This window comes from Meles meles, chromosome 10, assembly GCF_922984935.1.
Source record: "Meles meles chromosome 10, mMelMel3.1 paternal haplotype, whole genome shotgun sequence".
Lineage (NCBI taxonomy): Eukaryota > Metazoa > Chordata > Mammalia > Carnivora > Mustelidae > Meles > Meles meles.
The window spans coordinates 80,345,326-80,369,766 of NC_060075.1; the positions used below are offsets into that span (position 1 = coordinate 80,345,326).

Sequence of the window (24,441 nt, forward strand, 5' to 3'; positions counted from 1 at the left end):
GTGATAGAACACATTAATAAAAGAAAGAACAAGAACCATATGATACTCTCAATAGATGCTGAAAAAGCATTTGACAAAGTACAGCATCCCTTCCTGATCAAAACTCTTCAAAGTGTAGGGATAGAGGGCACATACCTCAATATTATCAAAGCCATCTATGAAAAACCCACCGCAAATATCATTCTCAATGGAGAAAAACTGAAAGCTTTTCCATTAAGGTCAGGAACACGGCAGGGATGTCCATTATCACCACTGCTATTCAACATAGTATTAGAAGTCCTAGCCTCAGCAATCAGACAACAAAAAGAAATTAAAGGCATCCAAATTGGTAAAGAAGAAGTCAAACTATCACTCTTCGCAGATGATATGATACTATATGTGGAAAACCCAAAAGACTCCACTCCAAAACTGCTAGAACTTGTCCAGGAATTCAGTAAAGTGTCAGGATATAAAATCAATGCACAGAAATCAGTTGCATTTCTGTACACCAACAACAAGACTGAAGAAAGAGAAATTAAGGAGTCAATCCCATTCACAATTGTACCCAAAACTATAAGATACCTAGGAATAAACCTAACCAAAGAGACTGTTTTTAACATAAGTACTTTCTATAGCACTTCCCAAACTTCTACATTCAGGAATTACAGGTGTCTCTGAAATATACAGATTGTGCATTGAATGTTAGAGAATGGCTATTGGGAAAGCCTTTGTGCCCAAGAGATTTTGCATGTATTTTCCTCATCTCATCACATAAGAGAAATTTTCAAGGTAGTTCTGGGCTGTTTCCTTCCCCAATATCGGGAAATAAAATTTCATGTTTGACTCAAACCACCTATAAACTGGTTAGAGGAGTCTTCACAGCAGATACTTTTTATATCATCAGTCAGCCCCTTATTAAGCAGTTTCAACCACTAATAAGCTTTCAATCCAGATGACAGCTTAAAAATTAATGAAATTTATCAATGCTTAGTATAACTTTTCAAAATGCCATCATTTTTTATCATTAATTTTTTTAATAGATTTTGCTTTTTAGAGCAGTTTTAGATTCACAGGAAAAGGAGAAGATATCAGAGATACTATATATATCCCTCACACCCACTCGTATAGACTTCCCCATTATCCACTTCCTCCACCATAATGGTACATTTGTTCTAAGTGTTGAACCAACTCTGATACATCCCTATGAGTCACAGATATAAGGAGGGCACTAGGAGTACTGGGTGTTGTATGTAGGTGATGAATCACTAAAACTACTCCTGGAACTAATAGTACACTGTATAGTAACTAACTGGAGTTTAAACAAATTGCCATGGGATTTTAAGCTGATGACCGCAGAAAATATGGATTCTTTCTTGAGCAGTGCATAGCTACTATATAAGTCTCCAAATCCTATAACATGTCCTAAGTTTTTAGAGGACCATCAGGGAAGAGAGGGAAAACCAAATGGGAAGAGATCAGAGAGGGAGACAAACCATGACAAACTCTTAACTCTGGGAAACAAACTGAGGGTCACTGAAGGGTATGGAGGGTAACTAGTGATGGACATTAAGTGGGCACATGATATGACGAGCAATGGGTATTATACACTGCTGATGAATTTTTGAACACTACATCTGCAACTAGTGTACTATGTTTTGGCTAATTGAATTTAAATTTAAAAATTTTATAAAATAAATCTCCTTAGTAAGGTTAGTTTTTCAAATGTCCCTTAAGAAAAATCATTTTGTCAGTATGAAATTATTGGTATTTAAGTATGTATTGTTTCATCCACCTGTAAATATTTTAATTGTAATGACTTTGTTTAAAAATCCTTTATTAAAAATAGTTTCTCCCCTACTCAGAATAAATGCCAGGTGTGGACACAAGAATAAAATCTTATATTTTCCACACTAATGGTCATCTCACATTTTCATGACGTGAAAGGTGTAGTCAACTTGAAAGTATTTTTGTTTCCTCATTGTATTGTTCCCCAGGCATTGTAGTGCTAATAATTTAGAAATAACTTATCACTGAGTAACATTATTGAAATCTATTTTAGCAGTCTAGGACTTTTAGCTATGGTCTATTTCCCCAAGATAGAATTCTGCCTTGCCTCAGGGAAAAAAAATAATTTGACAGTAGAATATGCTCTCACTTGGTATTAGATCACATGAGATACTCCCTAAATTAATTAATTATAATTGAGAATATTATTTGAACCTCTCTGAACCTCAGTTTCTTTATACGTAAAATGGCATGGCCATGCTAATTCCACTAGTTTGTTGTGAAAGTTAAGACAATTTAATAACGTACCATGTTTGGGTACTTAACATATTTCTGGAATATATGTGTAAGTAGAAGCCAAGAAAATAAAATAACAGTGGTTGCTATAAAGGAGTCTGAGAGAGAGATTTGGTACCTTATTAACTTTATATTTTTAATTTTGTATCATGTGCACATATAAACTTAAAAAGTTAGTTTAAAAGGATAACATAAGTAAAAAGGTCAGCATATTATATTTATTGGTACAGAGAAGATGCCCAATAGACATAAAAATGTAAAATTATTCCCATACCCTTCCATTCTCAAGAAATGGATGTCATCCAGGCCCTGCATGTGTGTGCATGTTTGTGTGAGTGTGTGTATAATCTGTGTGCAAGAGAAAGACATAAATTCATTTTTTTCTCTGTTTCTAATTACTCCTCTACTCTGTGAGTGGAATTTACTCAAGGTGTTAACAACATAATGGCTTGTCCTTAGGTTTGTTTGATTTTTGCTCAGCATCCATGTCACACGTTACACCTGTGTTAGTAATGCTATGATTTCATCAGGAAATGTTTTTTTTTTCACCTTCTACTTCTTACCACACCCTTCTTAGGAATTGCAATCCAATACAGTAACTGATCTAAGCCACATTTTTAGCTGTGAACATTTGAGCTGTGAACATAAAGTCCAGAAGTACATATGAACTTTTGTTTTTAACACACGCTTCTCAGGTAATTCTGCCATGGTGGAAACGCATTTCACTAAACTCTTTGTTCACCTCAGTAAAGAATACTTTCCATAGAGATAGTTTGGAAATCTTACAGTTAAGAAAGAATGGCAGAGTACTCAAATACTAACTTTCATATTTGATAATTTTTAGATACCTAGTTACATCTGTCAGCACTCATTTTTCTTAGTCTGATGTATTATTTTTGAGTCTTCAAACTTGCTATGTGGTGTCTGTTGTGAAGAGACTAAAAACTTTGTTGGACAGAGTATCCACAGCCACTTTTTGATATATACAACAATTCCTTGAACATATTTATACCATCAGTTTAATAAAATTGGGCAAATGTCATATTTTCTTTCACTATAGCTTAGTACATATAGAAAACCAGAAGTATGCATTTTAACCATGATGCTATTTGAATCATTGTAGGATACATTTACCTAATGCTTCAGATTTTTCAAGAAGACTTATATCAAGGGTCAGGAAACTGGAAAATTAACATTATGCTCAAGAATCAACATATAATTTGATAACTTCATAAATGACCTAGGAACTTCAGGAGAAGTTTGACAAGTAGACATTTTTTGTTAAAACATATTTGTTCTCCAAAAATAAGCCAACTGAGATATAGTAAATTTCTTATACTCACTTATCATTAGATCATTTTATATAGCCACAGAATGTACTAACTCTTTAATCCATGATGGAAATTTATAAGTATATTAAATAAAGCACATTCTAAGTTGACTATAATTTATTTGCTTATGAGAACGCAAAAGTAGGATATTCTGTCACGTATACATTTGGGTGTAATAATAAATATGTCCTACAATTTCTGTGGAGCATTCATCCCTGATAAGAATCCTATAGATACCTCTGCAGAAGGTCTGGTTTAAGGCCTCATGTAAAAAACAGTTACTGATAGTGAGCCTTGACAATATGAGAATGTACCCTTCATGGCCACTTAATGATCTGATGCCCCTACAGATTTTACTCATGCTAAAGCAGGCAAAAAAAAAAAAAAAATGTTTGGGTGAAATAGAGGAAAGGACTAAGTCTACTAATTTCCAGTTACATAGTAAAATAAGTCACAGAGAAGTAAAAAAAAAAAAAAAGACATTCTTTACTCTTCCATTTCTGTTTATACCTCCTGTTAGGCATGTTCTGTCTGACTACACTCTGGTATGAAATTGTCTAGTTTTCTCTTTTCGTGGTTCTCTTTTCACATTTCCTGATTTTCATAACCTAACGTCATTGAGAGGGCAATGAGGTTCAACTAATAATTTAATACTTTTGATTTTTCAAGGTAAAGAGGACTCAAGGCATCCTATGGCAGGTGTGCAACATTAAAATATTTGAAATTAGTATGAAAATTTTAGGCTGTTTTTACAACACATTTTTAACTAGTGCCCTGTTATTCACACAGATCAAAAAAAATAATTTACCTGAAGTTTAAAAATCCGTTACACCTCTTATAAATTACTTATAAAAAGATATAATATCAACCTTCGTAAAAGTGTTATGGTGATTGAAAATAAGTTAAAATTAAGGAGGCAGTAGGAATTTACATATCTCAAAGTACCTTTGAAACTTACAGCTTATTCATAGCATTTTTGTGCTTTTAGAAAATGTTTATTTTTTTTTACTTTGTTGGCAGATAAAATGTTGTTGCAGCATATTATGATGAAAGCAGGTCAAATTTGCACTTGGTATTTAATTGGGTGAAGAGAACACAAAATGCTTTTGAATCCCAAAATACCATGACAATTTAGAGTAATAGAGTACCATTCATTTATGTACTACTTTGTACTTACTATATTGTCAGAGTGCCATTTTTACTTGCCTTGATTCACAATAATCCAAAATAAATGATCACTGTCTTAAAACTCATTTGTAAGAAGGGGTATCTTTTTATTAATATTTCAAGCTAGACCTTGGAGTTGTGTAGTGATTCACTCTGCTTAGCTCTTCTCCACTGCCTTGGACATTCTCCAAAGGTTGGTGCATTCAGACACATCAGAGAACCACAGGTTCTACCAAAGGAATTGATTGAGTTGGATCACTGAGAATGTCTATTTTCATTATAAAACCTTTATCTGTAAGTGAGAAGTGAGGGTATGAACAAAGAATATCACATGAGAAATCAGTTAACAAGACTTTCCCAAAGGCATTTATGCTTAAAGATGCACAGGAAGTTTTTTTTTCAGTTTATCTAATAAATTTGAAAATCCTTTGGAAATGATAGTGTTATACAAATATTTAAGTTATAATTTATCTACTCCTATTTTATTTTCTGATTATTTTTCAAATCAGTGAATACAGAAACATTAACTTAACCCAAATGACCAACAAGATAATTTTAAATTTACTATCATTATGGTAGATTATTTAGGGGAAAATTTTATATTTTTTAATTGTTTGATTTTGCTGATAATTCACTATCAGTAAGCAGGCAATAATGTGTTTCATGGATGAAATAAGAGGACTACTTTTCTTTAAAGGAAAGAAAATATAATTTTACAACCTCCAGTTTATTAAGAGCTAGTATGGTTTAGTGTAAAAGGACTGGGATTAAACAGGCCTGAGTTTGAACTTTCACCCTTAACTTTCCTAGTCATCAACTGAGCAACCTTGGGTTTCTTGAACTGTAAAATAGGGATAACATTTACATCATAGGGTTGTTGACAGAACTAAATGAGATAATTTGAAAGTGTCGAGTCATTGCCTAGCTGCCCTGCAAACACAGAATGGTATTCAGTAAATATTAACTTCTCTTTCTCCTCCCTTTTTCCTTTTCCTTTTCACCTGGTCACTGTGAGTCCTCCATTATTAAACTCTGACCTAGAGTTAGAGTTTCATTAAGTATTAATTAAATAATATTAAATATTAGTTTAATTAAATATTAAACAACTTAAGTAGAAATGAATCCAAAAACACAGTAGAATCTTAAACTGTGGTGATTATGACCTGTATTTGTGAAAATTTCCTCCTCTTCAGACTTTTCTCCTTTTTTAAAATTTTTTACTTGTACTTATTTAAGTAAAATTTCTACACTCAACATGGGGCTTGAATTCATGACCCTGAAATTAAGAGTCATGTTCTCCTGACTGAGTCAGGCAGATGCCAGACATAATTCTTTTATATCTTAAATTCTTTTTAGACTATGTGATGACTTATAGTAAGTTAGAACATTTTTCCCATTTGATATATTCAAAAATAAAAAGCACGAAAACAGTTTTGGGAAGGAAAATCTTAGTCCTTTCTGAAGTATTGCAAAATCTTACTCAGGTACCACTAAAAAGGAAATATATTGTGAAAATTTAATTTCCATTAAAATAAAAACTATAAATAATATTTTATGGTGGTATCTTACCCTAATAAATAAGGATATTAGAAGTGCAGTAGCTTTACACATATAAAAATGTAATCAATATAGTATACCTTTTTTCTTTTGTCCATATAATGTAGAAAGGAATAAATGTTATGTTTTAGTAATATCTCCCAAATCATATTTTACTTCATTTTACAAAGTTCTTAATGAGTAGTCAGATACTTAGTGAGCATTTACTAAAATACTTTAAGAAAGACATAGGATAAAAGTAAATAACTGCTTAATGATGCAGAAAGCGTTTCTCTTTCTGTTAGGGTCTTTACATGAAACTTATTTTGTGTGTTTTTTCTTTCCTTAATTGAATTAAAGGATGTGTACGTGCTTTTATTTTTAACAACACAGATGGAGAATTATACTCCGGGACTGCGGCTGATTTTATGGGGCGCGATTTTGCGATCTTCAGAACTCTCGGGCACCACCATCCAATTAGGACGGAGCAGCATGATTCCAGGTGGCTCAATGGTAGGTGGTGGGGGCCAGGGCCCAGGCATGTTACATAACATGTGTAACTGTACTTGTCATGGACAGCTTTCCTTGTGACTTGAGACTTAGTGTGCAGTTAAACTCAGGGTGGTGATTCATGACTGTGGGTGAGAAAACAGGGGAAGACGAGAAAAACGAGATTAAAAACCCAGGAAAATATTTGCTTCGTGCCAGAATTGAAGTTTCTCAGTAGTTAACTGTGGAAAGAAATAGATCTGGGCTGGAGCTGCGGAAGGGAGGCAATGGAAACAGATAATGGCTTACCAGTCCTGTCTTACACAGATACCACAACAAATCTCATGATGTAGTATTTTTTTCCTCCACACCTCTCATATTGCCCTGAGAGTGTCATACACATTCTTGAACGCTTAAACAGATTGTAGTGCTAATAACATTATGTTGAAAGTGTTTTCAGAATTTCAGAGGATTTTTATATGATTTCATTTGATTCTCTTTTGATCTTCTTAATATCTTCTCTCAGTTTGTTTAGGTGAGAAAAATAAGACTAATATTTTATCTAAGATTATCTGTAACCTAGTAATGGAAGACTTGGAGCAGGAACCCAGTTTCTTAAACTTCAGGCACTGGCTTCAACTTGATCAAATAGATTTTTTATGTCTTTCTCTTTTTAGTATATAAATAAATTTAATAGAGGAGCAAATGTTCAGAATGTATATGCCTAAAATAAATACATTTTCATTCGTATTTGTAATCCTAATCTATTCTTCTATGTAGAGTTTGATTTTTTTGATTATTCACACATTTATTAAGATTTTTATAATGGCCCCCACAATATTGTCATGTTTTTCTTATTAACTATCTCCATATATAATCTGTCTTTGGTCTTATGAAATAAAGCTGTCCAGACCCTAATCTGCCATCCACGAACTTTTTCCTGGTTTCACCTGCCTCATTAATAAGGATGGAGCTCATGGGTTATAGTCCGTCTGTGTTCTCAGTAAGATGCTTGAATATCTCATTCTTTGAACTTTTACCACACCTGTTTTTCCTGCCCTTTTGGGGTACCCAGAATTCCTTTTATCACCTCTCTCTTTCATTGGTTTGTTAGAGAAAAATCATACTTCTGGGAATATTGCTGAAACTTCAGAAGACCATGAGTTTTCTGTGATAATTTTTGTTCTGATATATTTCCGTACTGTAAAGTGACTATTCAAAACATAAAACATACTTCAAATTACCTCAGCCAGCTTCTCTGCCATCCTGCAACATTCCTGATCATCCTCTTATTTATGTATTAGTGTGAATGGTGTGCCTCTTACCTTCCATGTTTGACCACACTGCCTTTGCTCTTAATTTTATTGTTTTTTTTATAAATTTACCCAGTGTACATTTCTTTGCTGTCTTTCTCTCTCTCCTTCCCTGATTTCTTCCCCTGACCTGAAAACTTGCTCATCTATTCTATCCAAATTCTTCCTTTAATCCTGGTATGATGTAAAATCCCTGTGTGTCTAAGTCCATAGTCTGGTTAGGATCTTGTTTCCTCAATGTTTTCAGCACCATTAGCCACTTTAAACCTGAGTTTGAGCCCAGGGAGCTGCTTCTCCAAAAGACACAAATAATTTTCTATACCCTGTTTTATAATCAGTCTGTCCATGTGTATACTATCTCTTGCAGTATTTCTCACTGTTAAATACCCCTTTCTCTTTAAAGTGCCACTTCTCTTAGCTTCCCTCATTTCTTGCTCTGCCAAGTTTCCAGTAAGCTTGACATCACTTCCCCATTGTTTGTATCTTACATGCAGATGATGTATAAGATCATTCATAGGGGCGCCTGGGTGGCTCAGTGGGCTAAAGCCTCTGCCTTCGGCTCAGGTCATGATCTCAGAGTCCTGGGATCGAGCCCCGCATTCGGCTCTCTTATCAGCAGGGAGCCGGCACCCCCCCCCCCCACCTTCTCTCTCTCTGCCTACTTGTGATCTCTGTCTGTCAAATAAATAAATTTTTAGAAAAAGATCATTCATAATTGAGTACAAAAACTGTGGTAATCAGAAGGGTCTGGACATAGAATCAAATACCCGTGCTGGGGGGTTCAGGAGGAATGGTAGGTGACCATATGAAAAATTAGAGGCCTCACCAAGGAAAAGAAAAGATGCTGAGATCACCATAAAACTATGTGTGCAAAACTATACAAGAGCCATGCTCCAACAAAATTGCAGAGAACAATTTTAAAATATCCTCTGTAAATTATTAAACTTTGTATGGAGTCAAAATCAGTTGGGGGAATAAAACTCTTAACATTGCTATCTTGTCTGTTCTCAAACTGAAATATTTATGTAGGAGGGAAAAATATTTTTATTCAGCAAGAAGGAGACTTTGATCTACTAAGAATTCTAAAGGGCATATAGGCTTCCACTGTCCATCCAAAAGAAAATCCAAGAAGATGGACTAACATAAAGGAGAGTATAGTATCCATTTCATTTTTATGGCCTTGGAGGAAAAAAGTCATCAAGTTAAAGTTGCTTTTGTGTTGCACACTTACATGTTGACAGCTGAATCTGAAGAATTTACACTGTGGGAAAGCAGTCATTGTCTACAGCTCTGTACTTCATCTTGCAAATGTGTAGTTCATTTGAGAATTCAGTTATCAGTCTCTCAGCACTAAACGTGAGAACTGATTTTACCAAATTAGCACAAAGGTTACATTTGACAGGGTGCAGAAACCAGAACTGCTGCACAAGGGAGGATGCAGACACATTGGAGAGAGAACCAAGGGACTGTGTGAATCACAAGCCTCCTGAAATTAAATGCCATTCCAGAATAAAATTGGAAGCATAATGTTTACATATTCATGCATAAAATAAATGAGTTTGAGGCATCAGCGAAGACTACACAATCATTTGTGCTGCCAGAAGTAACAAATACTAGCAAGGTACTTTTTGAAAGGTCTTTGGGGCTATTAAAATTGATTTTGGCACAGGAGTGACTTTTCTCAAATCATTCAAACCTATTCAATTTTTTTGAACAAATCAGTTGACCTATTTTAGATGACTTTTAATTTTTGTTCCTGCTAAAGAAAAAAACAAAATCATTTGCCTAGAATTAGATCTTAAATATCTTGATATTTTTAATTTCACTATTTTCATAATCACTAAAATTTACATTTTTATAATAGCATCAGCCAAGGTTTAAATTTAGCTTCATTTTAATAGGAAAAATTAGTAATGAGTAACAATTTTAGATGAAGAAACAGAAGAGAGATGGAATCTGTCGGCTTTTACATAACTGCTTTTTAAAAAATAATTAAATCAAAAATTTTTTAAATTAAATTTTTTAAACCCTGGTTTAAAGTTACTAGTTCTTAGAACAACTTCTGATTTCAGAAAGTGTACTTATATGTGTTTGACATGATGTGCCTGAATTCACTGTTTTTCTTGTGTATTAGAAATTCGCTTAATATATTGTCATTTTAACTTCACTTAAACTTCAAATCCAATTTCAACTTACTAACACTGTGAAACTTAGGTATAGTTGTTCTCTATATATTCATAGTAAGGAAGCAAATAAGTTTATGTTTCTGTTATAATAATGATTTCTTAACATTTAGTATGTAAATACCACTTAGTTCTTACACATGTTAGCCACTCATTAGAGCAGATGGATGGCTAACTTACATTTATTTTTCTTCTTGATGGACACTATTTCCAATATTGTTCTTGTCTTGGACTAATGCTGGGATGCAAGGTGATATGAGGAAAGACTGGTCTTTGGAGTAAGACAAAGCGTCATGTTGACTCCTACTTTTAATGGAATTATAATATTACTTAACCTCTTATAGTTGTGGAAAACTGACCACATGATAATGTGTAAAAACTACTAAGTGAATGATTGGCATAGAGTACACACTTAATAATTGTGAATTTACTCTGTATCCTTTATCCCACATCCATTGGGTGGAGCATGCTTAGGAAGCTTTGTCAGATTCATTCTGTGAGTTACTTTATTTGAGTCAGGGTGAAAGGGCAGTCAGAGTCGGGTTTAATATATGAAACCACATGGATCGTTGAGAGAGCCAAGGCCCAGTGAACACAAACAGACCTAATTACAGTGCTCAGAGTGTGAGGCCTTCCCACTCATTTCAGGAAGACCTGTTTTCTTTTAGTGGAATTTCCTAAAAGGATCGTGCCTGTGGATAGACCAACCCACTTGCTTTTTTCTATAATTGAAATGGCATGCAAGTCATCATTCCACTTCCTCTCACTTGTAACACTCATACCAGGATGGCTTGCCCTCTTTGGAATCAGGATAGCTTCCTCTGTGGTCATGTACTAGGATATTTCATGTTCTCTAAAGATTCAAGTTTCTCCACAAGACATTTTTATGAAAATAGAACCAAGCGGTGTGACCGCAAGTAATCTATGAGAGCACAAATTAATATTACATAGTACATAATCTGAAATCACTTGTATAACTCTTTCAGTGCTCTATTTTAATACTATCATCTTTAAAGGCATAAACTGTCAGAGTATCCAATTAGAAATTTTTATAAGTAAAATGAATTATCTGGCTTTGCACAATGTCAGACTTCTTAATGATACCAGTCTGAATTATTTCTCTGGCTTAAGTACATCAATATTATTTTGCTGACCTTGGGAGAAAAAGCCTTTTGGATGCCTTATTTTATGGTTATATGAACAGATGAGTATCATAGAAATTAAGTGACCATTCAGTTAAAACAATAACAACCATAAATGTCATATTGGTTTTCATAGCATATGAAAAAGCAGCAGGAATATCATCTTTTTTTAACTTTTGAATTACATCTCCTATGAATTATACTTTGTATTCATTAAACATCTGAGGCATGAATGTAAAGAGTCAAAAATAAAAACAATAATATTTTTGGTTATTTTTGCTGAAATGATCCTGAAACATAGATATGTAATAGTCCAAAACAATCTCTACCTAAACACAACCAAATAGTTATCTGAAGTTTTTTCCTCATGAATCTATTGCCCAGAAAAATTTTCATACTGATAAATAATGCTACCCCCCAAAAGTATCTTTTTTTAAAAACAATACATAGCATGAAATTATTCTACTCTTCAAATGATGATAAATTTAATGAACTCACTACATATGCTTTTTCTTTTCATAAGGAGCACAAAGTTACCAAAATATAACTTTATTTGGTCTCTTTTTCTGAGGACCCATTTTCTATGTCACATTTCTCTGAAGAACATAATCACTTTTAACTGATTTTGTTTGAAATTACATAGCACTAATGAAGAAAAATGAATAAAATTTTGGAATAAAATTTAACTCATTAGTGGCAATGCTTAGGAAGTGATTCGTTTTTTCAGGCCTCTGAGGCAATGTACCTGAATACAATTGTTAGGATATGCTCTGTTAACTTTTTTCAGTGATGAGCTAAAAAGTACAACATATTAGCCACAAACTTCGAACCACTTATTTCAGAATTTATCACTGAATGGTGAAAGTAGAAAAGTAACATTTAAGGAAATTATTACATTTATTTTAGGGAATCCCACTTTTTAAATTAAAGTCTATGAAAATATAGAAAAATGAGACTATCTTGGAAAATTCTTTAAGTAAAAGCCAGCTCCCTATTTCTTCTGGTTTTTAACATTTTTCTCTCTGGTCTTACCATCAGTTTAATGAATAGAGAGCCTGTCTATACCAATTTCCTCTTCTAGACTCACTACATTCAGAGCTCACTGGGCCTCAATAGGGATTTACTGCTGACTGGGTAATCTGGGTTCATGTGTGCAGTGACATCAAGCAAGAGATTTACCCAAAGAAGTGGATGCCATGACAATGCGTGTAACCATGGTGTGACCGGCCTCTCTGACATGGCTCTCAAAAGCTTTCCCTCTGTGAAAACAGAAGCCTGTTTGCAAATTAATTAGTTTCTGGCGGCAGCTTGATTGTTGACCCAGAGTTTGTAGAGTGGAAAAACAATCAGATTAGTGTGCTCAGGGTAAAAGACCAGTGTGCAGTTGCGTGTGGCTTGCTCAACTATTGAAACTATGAATGGACTGAAACAAATTCTTTTCTGAGAAGCCTAGGCAGAGGTTAAGTGTGATGAGCCTAGAGCTCCCCAACAGCAGGGGCTGGGGAATTAAAGGATTTTACCCAGATAAAGCTGAATGACGGCAAGCAATGCCATTGAATTTTAATGGCATGGATAGTTTGGGGGAAAAAAAAAAACAAAAAACAAAACAGAACACTTCTTACCTTGTGATCACTCTGAGGGAGAAGAATAAGTTTGCAGTATTATTAAATGTCCACTTGACACACATACTTACTTGGTGGTAGGTTTCAGAAGCTTTCAGACAGGAAGGTTTTAATTATAATGTCTCAAAAGCTAATATGAGAATACCAAAAATGGGAAAATGTTACAAAGAAACCTGCCTTTTCATGTAGATCGTGTCTTCTCATTTATATACCCTAACTATTTCTGCAGTGTAATCTTCACATGCCCGATAAAATTAACTGAGTTAAGGAGAGATATTGACTCCTGAGAATTTGTATTATGCTGTTTATTTTTTAAAATTATCAAATCAGATAATCATGCCTAGAAATGAAATCTGCAAGCTTAGGACAAAAGAAATTCTATGTGCTGTTTTTGATGATGAAAATTTGTTTCAGTCAATAAACTATTATTTACAATTTATTTTTAAGATTCCCTCCCACAATAAGCCATGTATACTCTTTCTTTTTAGATACCATTATCAGATATCTCCCTAATAACAGCTCCGATGGCTATCTCATATTCCCCATTCAAAAATCGTTTATGTCTTTCAATTTACAGGTGAAATGAATCTAGATTTTGCGGCCTGTCAAGTCCTTTATTGTCTAATCCTAAATAACTTTTCCAGTATTAAACACCAACACACTCAAAATAGAGTTGGTCATCCTCAAATTTACTCTTTTTCATTTAACCATACCACACTCTGGATCGATTTTAATCTTTCCACCTTTGAATCTTAAGAGCACACAGGTGTTCATATTTGTTATGGGACCTTCCACTTCACCTTATACTTCAGGAAATAAAAAGTAAGAAATTTTTTTTTTTAAGATTTTATTTATTTATTTGACAGAGAGAGAGATCACAAGTAGGCAGAGAGACAGGTAAAGAATGAGGAGAAGCAGGCTCCCTGCTGAGCAGAGAGCCCAATGTGGGGCCAGATCCTAGGACCCTGAGATCATGACCGAGGGCAGAGGCTTAACCCCCTCAGCCACCCAGGTGCCCCAAAAGTAAGAAGTTCTTAAATGAATCTGCTATGGAGGCTCCGGGGTCACATTGTTTGATTTTGTATCCCAGGTCCTTCCATCTACTACCTACACAACATTGGAGGCAATTCACTTATTTTCATCACCCCTTTATCATTTATAAAACACAGTTAATACTAATATACTGTTTTTCTGAGGCTTCATGAGACAGTCCATATAAGTTAATAAGAACAGTGTCTGATAATATGGTACATGCTCCCAGCAGCTGGGGTTGCCACTGCTGCCATTTGCAGTTGGCTTCAAACATATGTGTATGGCACCTTTGGTAGATTCATACAGTGAACCTATTTGAAGGTGACGTTTGCCTTTGTAAACCTGCTCTTGGCCTGTTGCGTTTTAATTAGTTGTTGTTGTGGAGCACTTATTACGTCCAGAATATATAAAATATTTAGCTTTAGTATTAAAGTAGCAAATAAAATTTTAGTCAAATTTTAGTCAAAATTTTAATTAAGAAGGCATTGACTGCTTTGATGACTCTAGGAAAATCATCTGTCCTGCTCTGTCACAGTTTTGCTTTAAATTTGTTCGTGTGTGGATGTCGTCTATAACCCCTTGAGATAGTGGAGTCTGTGGAGCCTGACTGCTTGAGCTGGACATGAGCTGACAACTGTAGATAGCTGATAGGAGATTTCTGTCTTCGTGTTCCCTTTTTTCTAATGCAAATAATATTTCTTCCTCTGTTTGGTAGTTGTGAGGATTATGTGTGAGTAGATTCATATAAAGCCTTTGCAAAGGTGACTACTGTTATCAAAAACAGACAAAACAAATCAGTTGATGTTAGCTGGCTTTATAATGTTATGTAAGAATTTTAAGGAATGGAACAATAGTAGTAGAGTGCATAATCTCACTTAACTGAGCAGTAGAGTGCATAATTTCACTTAACTGGATAGAGCCTGCAAAGAAAGTGAAAAGGAAAGGAGAAATAAAGGTTGAAAAGAGTATTTCCTTAATTTCTCTTAATTTCTGAGAGCAACTGAAAGCAATGAAAGTGGCTGAAGGACAAGAGCAAAATGGTGAGATGGAGTGATGATGATATATGCCCTTTCCTTAGACTGAGTCTGTACATACAGGATTTCTCAGTTAAGGATGTCTGTATATTTTGATGAAAGTAACCTACCACTCCTTTGCTTCCATAAAAAAATATATATTTCTTAAACTTAATCACACTAAGTTACTTACGCATGACCAAAAGGCATTGTAATGCTCTTAACTTCATATATCAATGAAATATAAATTACAGAATGTTATCCAGAAAAGGGGTCTTTAAAATGTTTTCCCAATAACATTAATAAGGAAGATTTAAGTATGTTTAGATGCTCTTTAAAAGAACATTTTCAAGGGCGCCTGAGTGGTACACTTGGTGTAGTATTCAGCTCTTTGTTTTGGTTCAGGTCATGATCTCAAAGTTCTGAGACTGAGTCCTGCAACCGGCTCCACACTTAGTGTGGGTTCTACTTGAGAGTCTCTCCCTCCCTACTACTCCCTACCCCCCTTCACTTCACTGTATCTCTCTCTCTCCCTCATTCTCTAAAATAAACAAATAAAATCTTTAAAAGAGTATTTTCAAGTTAGAATTGTTTGTGTCACTATACACTATAACTAGATTTAAGAAACTAGATAAGAGAAAATCAAAGCCCCTTCAATTCCCACCCCTACCTCCTACATCCTGCTCTCATCATTCTCTCAGTTTCCTATAGCACTTTTGGATCATCAATTAAATTTTGCATGTTAAGCTGTACGTCACTATCCATGTGGTACTATAGTAGATAGATTCAAAAATATAGATACATGCCTGAAAACTAGTAGTAATTCATTAGCAATAATAATTTATAAATTGATATAAGTATAATGTTTTATTTATTAGAAATGTAGTTTTTAGTATTTTGCTTGATGATTTGCTAAATTATAACCATTTTTGGATTTAATGTAAGCTGACAGTGTAAGGGAACCATCAAAAATGTGTCTCTTCACATGAATTTGTCTAAATTCACATAAATCCAAATAATCTCTTTTACTCATTCAGTTGCTTAAAAAAAGTACCGGGGTTTCACTTTCAAAGAGAGCTGTCCCATTTATACATTTATAAAATCCTAACATGAATATATATGGGAAATAGGTGACAGCAGATTTAGCTTTCCCTTTGGGATCCACCTGCTTTTTCTGCTTAGCATACAATAGAATTTAAATTACAGCCAGTATAGAATAATAGTGTTTTCAGTTTATACATTGTCTTATGACCCACTTAGAATTCAGTGAACTTTGTATCTCTGATCCAGAAAGTTAAGTATTGCCCAGGCTGGTATCAAAATGATGACTCCCATGTAATTGCTATTTATGCATAGAGTCAGTGTTTATCAAATATGTTTTCTAAACACATTTAAGAATAAATAAACAGGGGTGCCTGGGTGGCTCAGTGGTTTAAGCCTCTGCCTTCGGCTCAGGTCATGATCTCAGGGTTCTGGGATCGAGCCCCGCATCGGGCTCTCTGCTCAGTGGGGAGCCTGTTTCTCCCTCTCTCTCTGCCTGCCTCTCTGCCTACTTGTGACCTCTCTCTCTGTCAAATAAATAAATAAAATATTTAAAAAAAAAAGAATAAATAAACAAATTGTACAAATGTTTTACAGGATGATAGCAGTCTTGTAAGTCATACAAAAATAAGTGAATTCTGAAGATAGGCAACAATAACACATGGATTATCATGAAACATTACTCATTTTGGGGTGAATTAAAGGGAAAGAAACCTAGTTATACTGACAAATTGCATTACAGAATAGGACTAGGCTGAACCAACAAGGTGTAGGACACCTTTCATCAGTTATTTTCATGTGTTTGCAGAAATCATACTAAATAATTTGATTGAAGAGTGATTATTGAAGTAGTGGGTTAATGCTGTTTGCCATAAGAAAACTAATGACTGCCTTTTCTGTTATGTCATTGCTGTTGATTTCCTTTAAATACAAGGAGAAAAATCACATTCCTTCATAGTTACCGAGGTAAATATAGCCAACTCTGATCAGCCAGTCAGTGCCCAAATTAAGAAAATTATAGTAAAATTGCCTTAGAAAGACCTTGAGATAATTGTGTGTTAATGAGTCTTAAAATGTGAACTAATTTTCCATCTTTTGTCCAAGCTGAAACTATTTTTATTTCCTTCCTTTGTCATTAATTTCTGAGAGCAACTTGTAGAAAGCAATTGAAAAGAATGGTGGAACAAGGAATGTGGTAGCATGAAATATAAAAATAATGGCAGACTGTTAACAGGTCCAGCTTTGATGTTGTGCAGTGCACAAGTCATTTGGTAGTGATACAGCAGACAGCACCAAAGAAGGTAGCCATGTTAGGGAGATTTGCAGACTTCTTACTAAAATTTATTATTACTTTGATTAATTTTATCATTTTGATTTTTTAAATGTGGTGCAACTCCACTTAGCAATACTGCCTGTAAGCCACTCATGTGAATTCCTAAACTCATCATCCTTGCAAAAATCATAGTTATTCATAGATGTTACTAGTATGTTAGTAAAGAATGTCCTGATAATCATAACAAAATGAAACTTCTAATATACTTCAGTACAACTGAGGCAGCTGAGTAAGTCATTGCTATTGTGATTGATTACTAAAAACTACTGCATGTGTTCTAGGATAAGAATACATATACAGAGGAAAAAGCCATTTTTTAAAAAACGAATCTGTCACTGGATAGAGCCTGCAAAGAAAGTGAAAAGGAAAGGAGAAATAAAGGTTGAAAAGAGTATTTCCTAATGGTAAATAACTTCCTGATTAGATTTTGTCTGTGTCCCTCAGCCATAATAAACAACATCTATCACGCTAATAAAATTTGTAATACACAAACCAAAATAGAAAACCCCTAAAAGTGCACCATAAAATCTCCTATCCTGCCAAGATCTGTCCCTGAAGTGTGTCTTGTAAGTTAGATGTGATACATACTAAGAAATTTTTTCATACTTCAGAGCATTGGAAAATGTTAGTAGAATGTATAATAATTCCTGAAAATACTCAGATTGCCATTTTATTTCTTAATATATGATCAACAAGAACGATGAAGATACTATGTAATACGATATGATAGAGGTTTAAAAAGCTACATTTTAATGGGAAGTTAAGAATAGATCACTCTTAGGCAGAGATTAAACTGATTTAATAGGTGCTTATTTTTACAAAATAAAATATATTTATTTTCTGTTTTTAATGAGTATTTTTAATCTCCCCAAGTCTAAATCCCTTTTCATCTCAGTCAACAGTATTTGTTTCTCTGTGCATAACAAGTTTATCACTCACCCCAGTTACTGACATGACATAGAATGCTATTCTCTCTTTTTCCCCTGCAGCTGTATTCTAAATCCTCCTAGATTAATGATAATAGCATGGTGAATAGCTAGCTACCAACATATTTCTCTAGGCAACTTCCATTTTCTGCATGCATTAAGCACTCTCTAGGTACCAAGAACTGTTATAAGAAACAGCTGAGTAAGAGGGATTCCTGCCCTCCAGGATAGTACTTACAGAACTTTTTATAAATGAAAAATCCTAGAAGTGCGATCATATGCATGTATTTTCAAAGATGCCTTAGTATCTTAAAACCATTATTTAAAGGGGGGGTATATCCATTTTTCTTTCAAGGAAACACAAATTTTATTTATTCAGTTGATTTTCAGACTTTGATTCAGTATCAAAGCTACTGACTGAGGCTTTCACTATGAAATGATAGTGAGATATAACAATTTATGAGGTAGGCTATCTTTTGTCTGTACACCTACAGTCTTCTCTTAGAGACTGTGTGTCTAAGGCAGTTCAAAAAAAATTAAGAAATTGGAAACCCTTTCAAGTTATAAGGAAAAAGAATGCAAATCTGTTGGAATCAGAAAAACTGTAGATAATATGACATTGGCTTTCATGTTATTTTAATGTTAGATATTCCTAATTATAAAGACATGCAGATGACCAACAGACACATGAAGAGATGCTCAGTGTCATTGGTTATTAGGGAATTTTAAGTCAAAACTATAATGATGTCAGAATGGCAGCATCAGCAACACAAGAAACAACAGGTGTTGGTGAGAATACAGGGAAAGGGGAATCCTTTTGCACTGTTGGTGAGAATGCAAACTGGACCAGCCACTCTGGAAAACAGTATGGAGTTGCCTCCAAAAGTTAAAAATAGAACTACCCTATGATCTAGTATAACTACTACTAGGTATTCACCCAAAGAATACAAAAATACTAATTCAAAGGTATATATATACCCCCAATGTTTGTGGCAGCATTATCTACAGTAATCAAATAATGGAAACAGCCAAGTGTCCATCAACTGATGAATGGATTAGAAAGATGGGGATATATATATTTCTTGTTATGTGGTCTAATAAATATATTCTAATAATATATAATTATATAGGACTCAAGAGTATTGTTCAGATAATGGTTCTATATATTTTTTAATAGTTATTTTATTTGAAATTGGAAGTCCACTAGAAAGTGGAGCTAACCTCAACTTAATCCATATTAAAGGCATTAGAAACCATTTCTTACTGTTAATAAAATAAAATGGCTAACCCTGTACTTACTAAAAAATAGACAGGGATTTTTTTGATTAGGTATCTATAGAAACAACTTTATGTTAGTACTCAGAATACACAATGATTCTTAAATCAGAAACAATTGGAAAGAGTTGCAAAAACAAAAAAGTAAAAAAAGTAAGAATAGTGTTAATACAGCACCTTTGCTAAGCAAAAAATGAAAATTGATTTAAGCATCAGAAGCAATTTTAAATTGAATCTACCACACTGTAGATGCTGTGACATTGTTATTACACTGAATATTTGAAAGTTTTAATAATAATTAAAGCAATGGTTTGAGAAATTGATGTCCTTACCTAAGGAAATAATTGAAATAATCATGAACAATTGAATCCTATACTTGTATAGTATTTTATGCTTTTCACAGTGCTTCCTATAAGATCACTTCATCCTCCCAAAAACCCTGTGAAATAGAAAACTGCAAATAATAAAATTTAAGCAACTTACAAGAGGATAGTAGTAACCTGCTGTTGAGTGAAACCTGAGACTAAACCCATATCTTCTAAACTCTCAGTTTTGTCTCTGACGTGTTCATTATAGTATTTACCATTTTAAACTTTGTGTATTTCGGTTCTTTGCTAAAGATTTTACCCAAAGGAAATGTTTATTAAGTTAGATGGGAAAATACAGGCTCATCCATTTTTAAAAAGCAAAGATTTGCCAGGGTTAAAGGATTTTACCCTATAACAGTTCATAGAATGAATCGTTTTATTTATGCATAGTTTTAATCGCTGAAAACTTAGTATATACCTTTGCTGCTAGGAATTTGGCCCTCGGATGAGCAGCATGTGCTTCTCTGGGAGCTCATTAGAAAAGCAAAATCTCCGAGCCTACCCAGACCCTTTGAATTAGAATCTGCACTCTATCAAGATCCTACATTAAAACTTGAGAAGGACTGGACTAAAACATTACAAAGTATATTACATCTTTGATTATTCAAGAGACATAGAGACATAATGGTTTTGTTCCAGTCTACTATCTTATATCGCAGCTTAAATTGACAGCACACAAGAATGTGTGTGTGTGCTTCTGTGCATTCATTGGTTAGATTAAATTATTGCTCCTGATGTGTGTGGTCTAATTTAAACTCCCCAATTCCTCTAATCAGCCTTCTGAAATTAGAGGCTTTTGCTTCCATTTAAACTGGGGAGATATAAGTACTAGCTACTTGTGTCCTTTGAGCAGATTGGCTGGAATTTCAAGCCCAATCACTGGTAAGACCTCTATGTAAGGCTAATAGGACCTACCTTACCCTGCTTGAATCCGTTCTGCTGAGACAGTGTCAGATTAATACAACTGGTTGCATGTTTACCAGAGCCCATAAAATCTCCCACCACTGCATGTCTTGGTAAATGTTAAAAATTTAAAAAAAAAAAAAAAAGAAATTGTGATAGAGGTGATGACCTTTAGGGTTCAGTGAAACCCCAAATAATTTAAAAAAAAACTTGTTTCAAAACCATTATAAATCAACTGTCTTTCAGTTACAGCTGGACTAGTACTAATAATATTTTAAATAATAAAGCAGATGGGGGGCGCCTGGGTGGCTCAGTGGATTAAGCCGCTGCCTTCGGCTCAGGTCATGATCTCAGGGTCCTGGGATCGAGCCCCGCATCGGGCTCTCTGCTCCGCAGGTGAGCCTGCTTCCTCCTCTCTCTCTGCCTGCCTCTCTGCCTACTTGTGATCTCTCTCTCTGTCAAATAAATAAATAAAAAATAAAATCTTTAAAAAAAAATAAAGCAGATGGGAAAATAGCAACATAGAATTTAAAATATGCGATAACTCTTATTTTTCTCTAAACATCTTTTTGTCAGAGCATCAAAATTGGGTAGATTTTTAGTGCAGAAAAACAGAATGAAACCCAAATACAAAACTAAAAATTATACATTTATGTTACAACTTTAAATTTTATATTACAACCTAAAATTTTAAATTATAAGAGTGTGGTGTGATTTTTATATATATGACTTTGTATATTACATATTTATATATATATATGATTTTGTATATTATACAGTTACATAAAATGTGTGATTTTATGATAAATATGATTTTATATGTATAATAGAACCCTTCTAATTAAAGAACTTTCCAAATTTCATATAAATATAACCAACAACTTTTTCACCATTTAGTTCACATAGATGCAATCCTAAAACAAAACTCAAACTAAAAATAAGGAAAGTTGTGTTGTTAAAATAACAATAATTGTTTGTTTTCAATAGAGTGTGATTAGGAAAGTACAGAAAATTGTAACTAATGTAAAATGTGAACTGCTATTTCTTAAGGGGTAATATCTTGCAAATTAAACAGGATGTATAATAAGAATTATTTTATTCAAATTCTAATTACTTTGAAATTATGCTATAAATTATCATCTGCCTTGAATTTCCCTTCCTATATAATTAGACATTTTCAAGAATCAAGACTGTTATTGTCTCTTAAGAACAAAAGCCATGGAAACTGCTAATTATATCACAGTTGAACATGTTTTTCTTCTTTGACGAGATCCCGTATTTCCAGCATTTTTGAGAACACTATCTGACCAGAGCTGAAGGTCTGCTATTGTTGCAATCAGGATAATTAGTTTCTATCTATAATAGCATTCATGTTATTAAAAAGTTGCTAAGGTCTGTGTCAAATAAAAATTGACCTAAATCTTCCCTGGTCCCTAAATCATTATTTTATTTTAAGAATCAGGCCACATTCTTATAGAATTTTTCTTTTCCCTAGATCCCAAGGGTCTAATCAGAGGCAACTCACAGGAAAAAACCCCCTGTCAATGCAGTCCTTGAATGAGGGCTTGAATTACTACCACGTCCCAGGAAATGGGCAGATATAAAAAAGGGCATTTTCCTATTTCACTTATAAAGTTGACTTCTTATTTCAAAGAGTAAAAAAAATTTTGTGAGATCACATACTGAGAAATTTTGACAAAGCAAATTTTTTGATTATATGAAAATCAGCTTTTTTTCTGAATAAAACTGTTACTGGAATTCATAAGTTCCAGTTTTGCTGTCTGTAATTCCAGTATTACAAGGATGATATAAATAATAGGAAGTCTCTTACCTCATTACCTTAATATTTTAAAAACAATGTATGTTTTATCTTATTTATTTAATGTTGAAAAATAAGATGAATCAAATGACTTTTTCTGATTTAAAATGTTAGTGAGGAGTAAAAGAAAATGTTCTTAATAATAGTAAATAATATTAGTAAATACTAATTAGTAAATAGTAAAAGAAAATGTTTATAATAAGAAAAAGTTGGACCCCCCATTAAAGTTCTTAATGCACAGAAACACTATTAATTTAGGTACTAATGCTGTTATAATTAATTTTTAATAATAGACTTTATTTCTAAGAGCAGTTTTAGTTAGGTTTGTAGCAAAATTGAGTAAAGTACAGAGATTTCCATGTAACCCTTCTCTCACACATGCATAGTTTCCCTCTTTATCTATATCCCACTACCAAAGTGGTACATTTCTTATAGTTGGTAAACCTACACATTATAACCTATACATCAGTATCACCCAAAGTCAATAGGGTTCATTTTTCATGTTATACATTCTGCGGATTTGGAAAAATGTATATAATGACATGCATCCACCATTATAGTGCCATACAGAGAAGTTTCACTAATTTAAAAATCCTCTGTGCTTATCCTGTTTGTTCTCCCTACTCCCTAACTCATGGCAATGACTTCTCTTCTTACTGGCCTCATAGTTTTGGTCTTTCCAAAATGTCAAGTAGTTGGAATCATACAATATATAACATTTTCAGATTGGCTTCTTTTGCTTACTAATATGCATTTAAATTTCCTCAGTGTCTTTTCATGGCTTTATGGCTCATTTCTTTATAACTTTGAATAATACTACATTGTCTGGATGCAACCTAGTTTATCCACTCACCTCCTAAAGCACATGTTGGTGTGTCTATCAAGTTTTTGTAATTTTGAATAAAACTCCTATAAACATCTATGTGGAGGATTTTGTGTGGATATAACTTTTCAGCTCCTTTGGGTCAATCAAGGAGTGTGATTACTAGGCCACATGGTAACAGTATGTTTAATTTTGTAAAAACAATAACAAAAAACACACCAAATTATATTCCAAGGTGGCTGTACCGTTTAGATGGCCCACAGCATTGAATGGGAGAGTTCCTGTTGCTCCATATCCTCACCAGAGTTTGTTTTTGTCAGCATTGTGGATTTAGGCCATTCCAATATGTGTATGCTGATACCTTGTTGTTTTAATTTGTAGTTTCCTAATGACATGGTGTGGGGCATCTTTTTCTGTGCTTATTTGCTATCTATCTCTTTTGGTCAGATGCCTGTTAATGTCTTTGGCTCTTTTTAAATTAAGTTGATGGTTTGCTTATTATTGAGTTTTAAGAGTTCTTTATGTATTCTGGATAACACTCCTTTGTCAAATGTGTGTTTTGCAAATATTTTCTCATAGTCTGAGACTTGTGTTCTCATTCTGTCTATAATTGTTTTTTTTTTTTTTTCAAAAGATGTATGGGTTTATTTATTAGAGAGAGCATGCATAAATGGGGGTGGGTGGGGAAGGGACAGAGGGAGAGGAAAAGAAGTGAGCTCCCCGCTGAGCGTGGAGCCCAGTGCATAGGGCTCCATCTCAGGACCCTGAGATCATCATTTGAGGTAAAATCAGGAGTCAGACAGTTAACTGACCGAACCACCCAGGTACCCCAAAATGCATCTTAA

General features: G+C 33.9%; 1 protein-coding gene across 3 annotated transcripts in view; it reads left to right on the plus strand.

Moving 5' to 3' along the window:
- SEMA3A (semaphorin 3A) overlaps window positions 1-24,441 on the plus strand; it is a 331,236-nt gene that overhangs the window by 241,849 nt on the left and 64,946 nt on the right. For all 3 annotated transcript variants that reach the window (XM_046021446.1, XM_046021445.1, XM_046021447.1), the window contains one exon: window positions 6,708-6,827. In XM_046021446.1, the coding sequence (XP_045877402.1) occupies window positions 6,708-6,827 (120 nt within the window). The remainder of the gene's footprint in view (window positions 1-6,707; window positions 6,828-24,441) is intronic.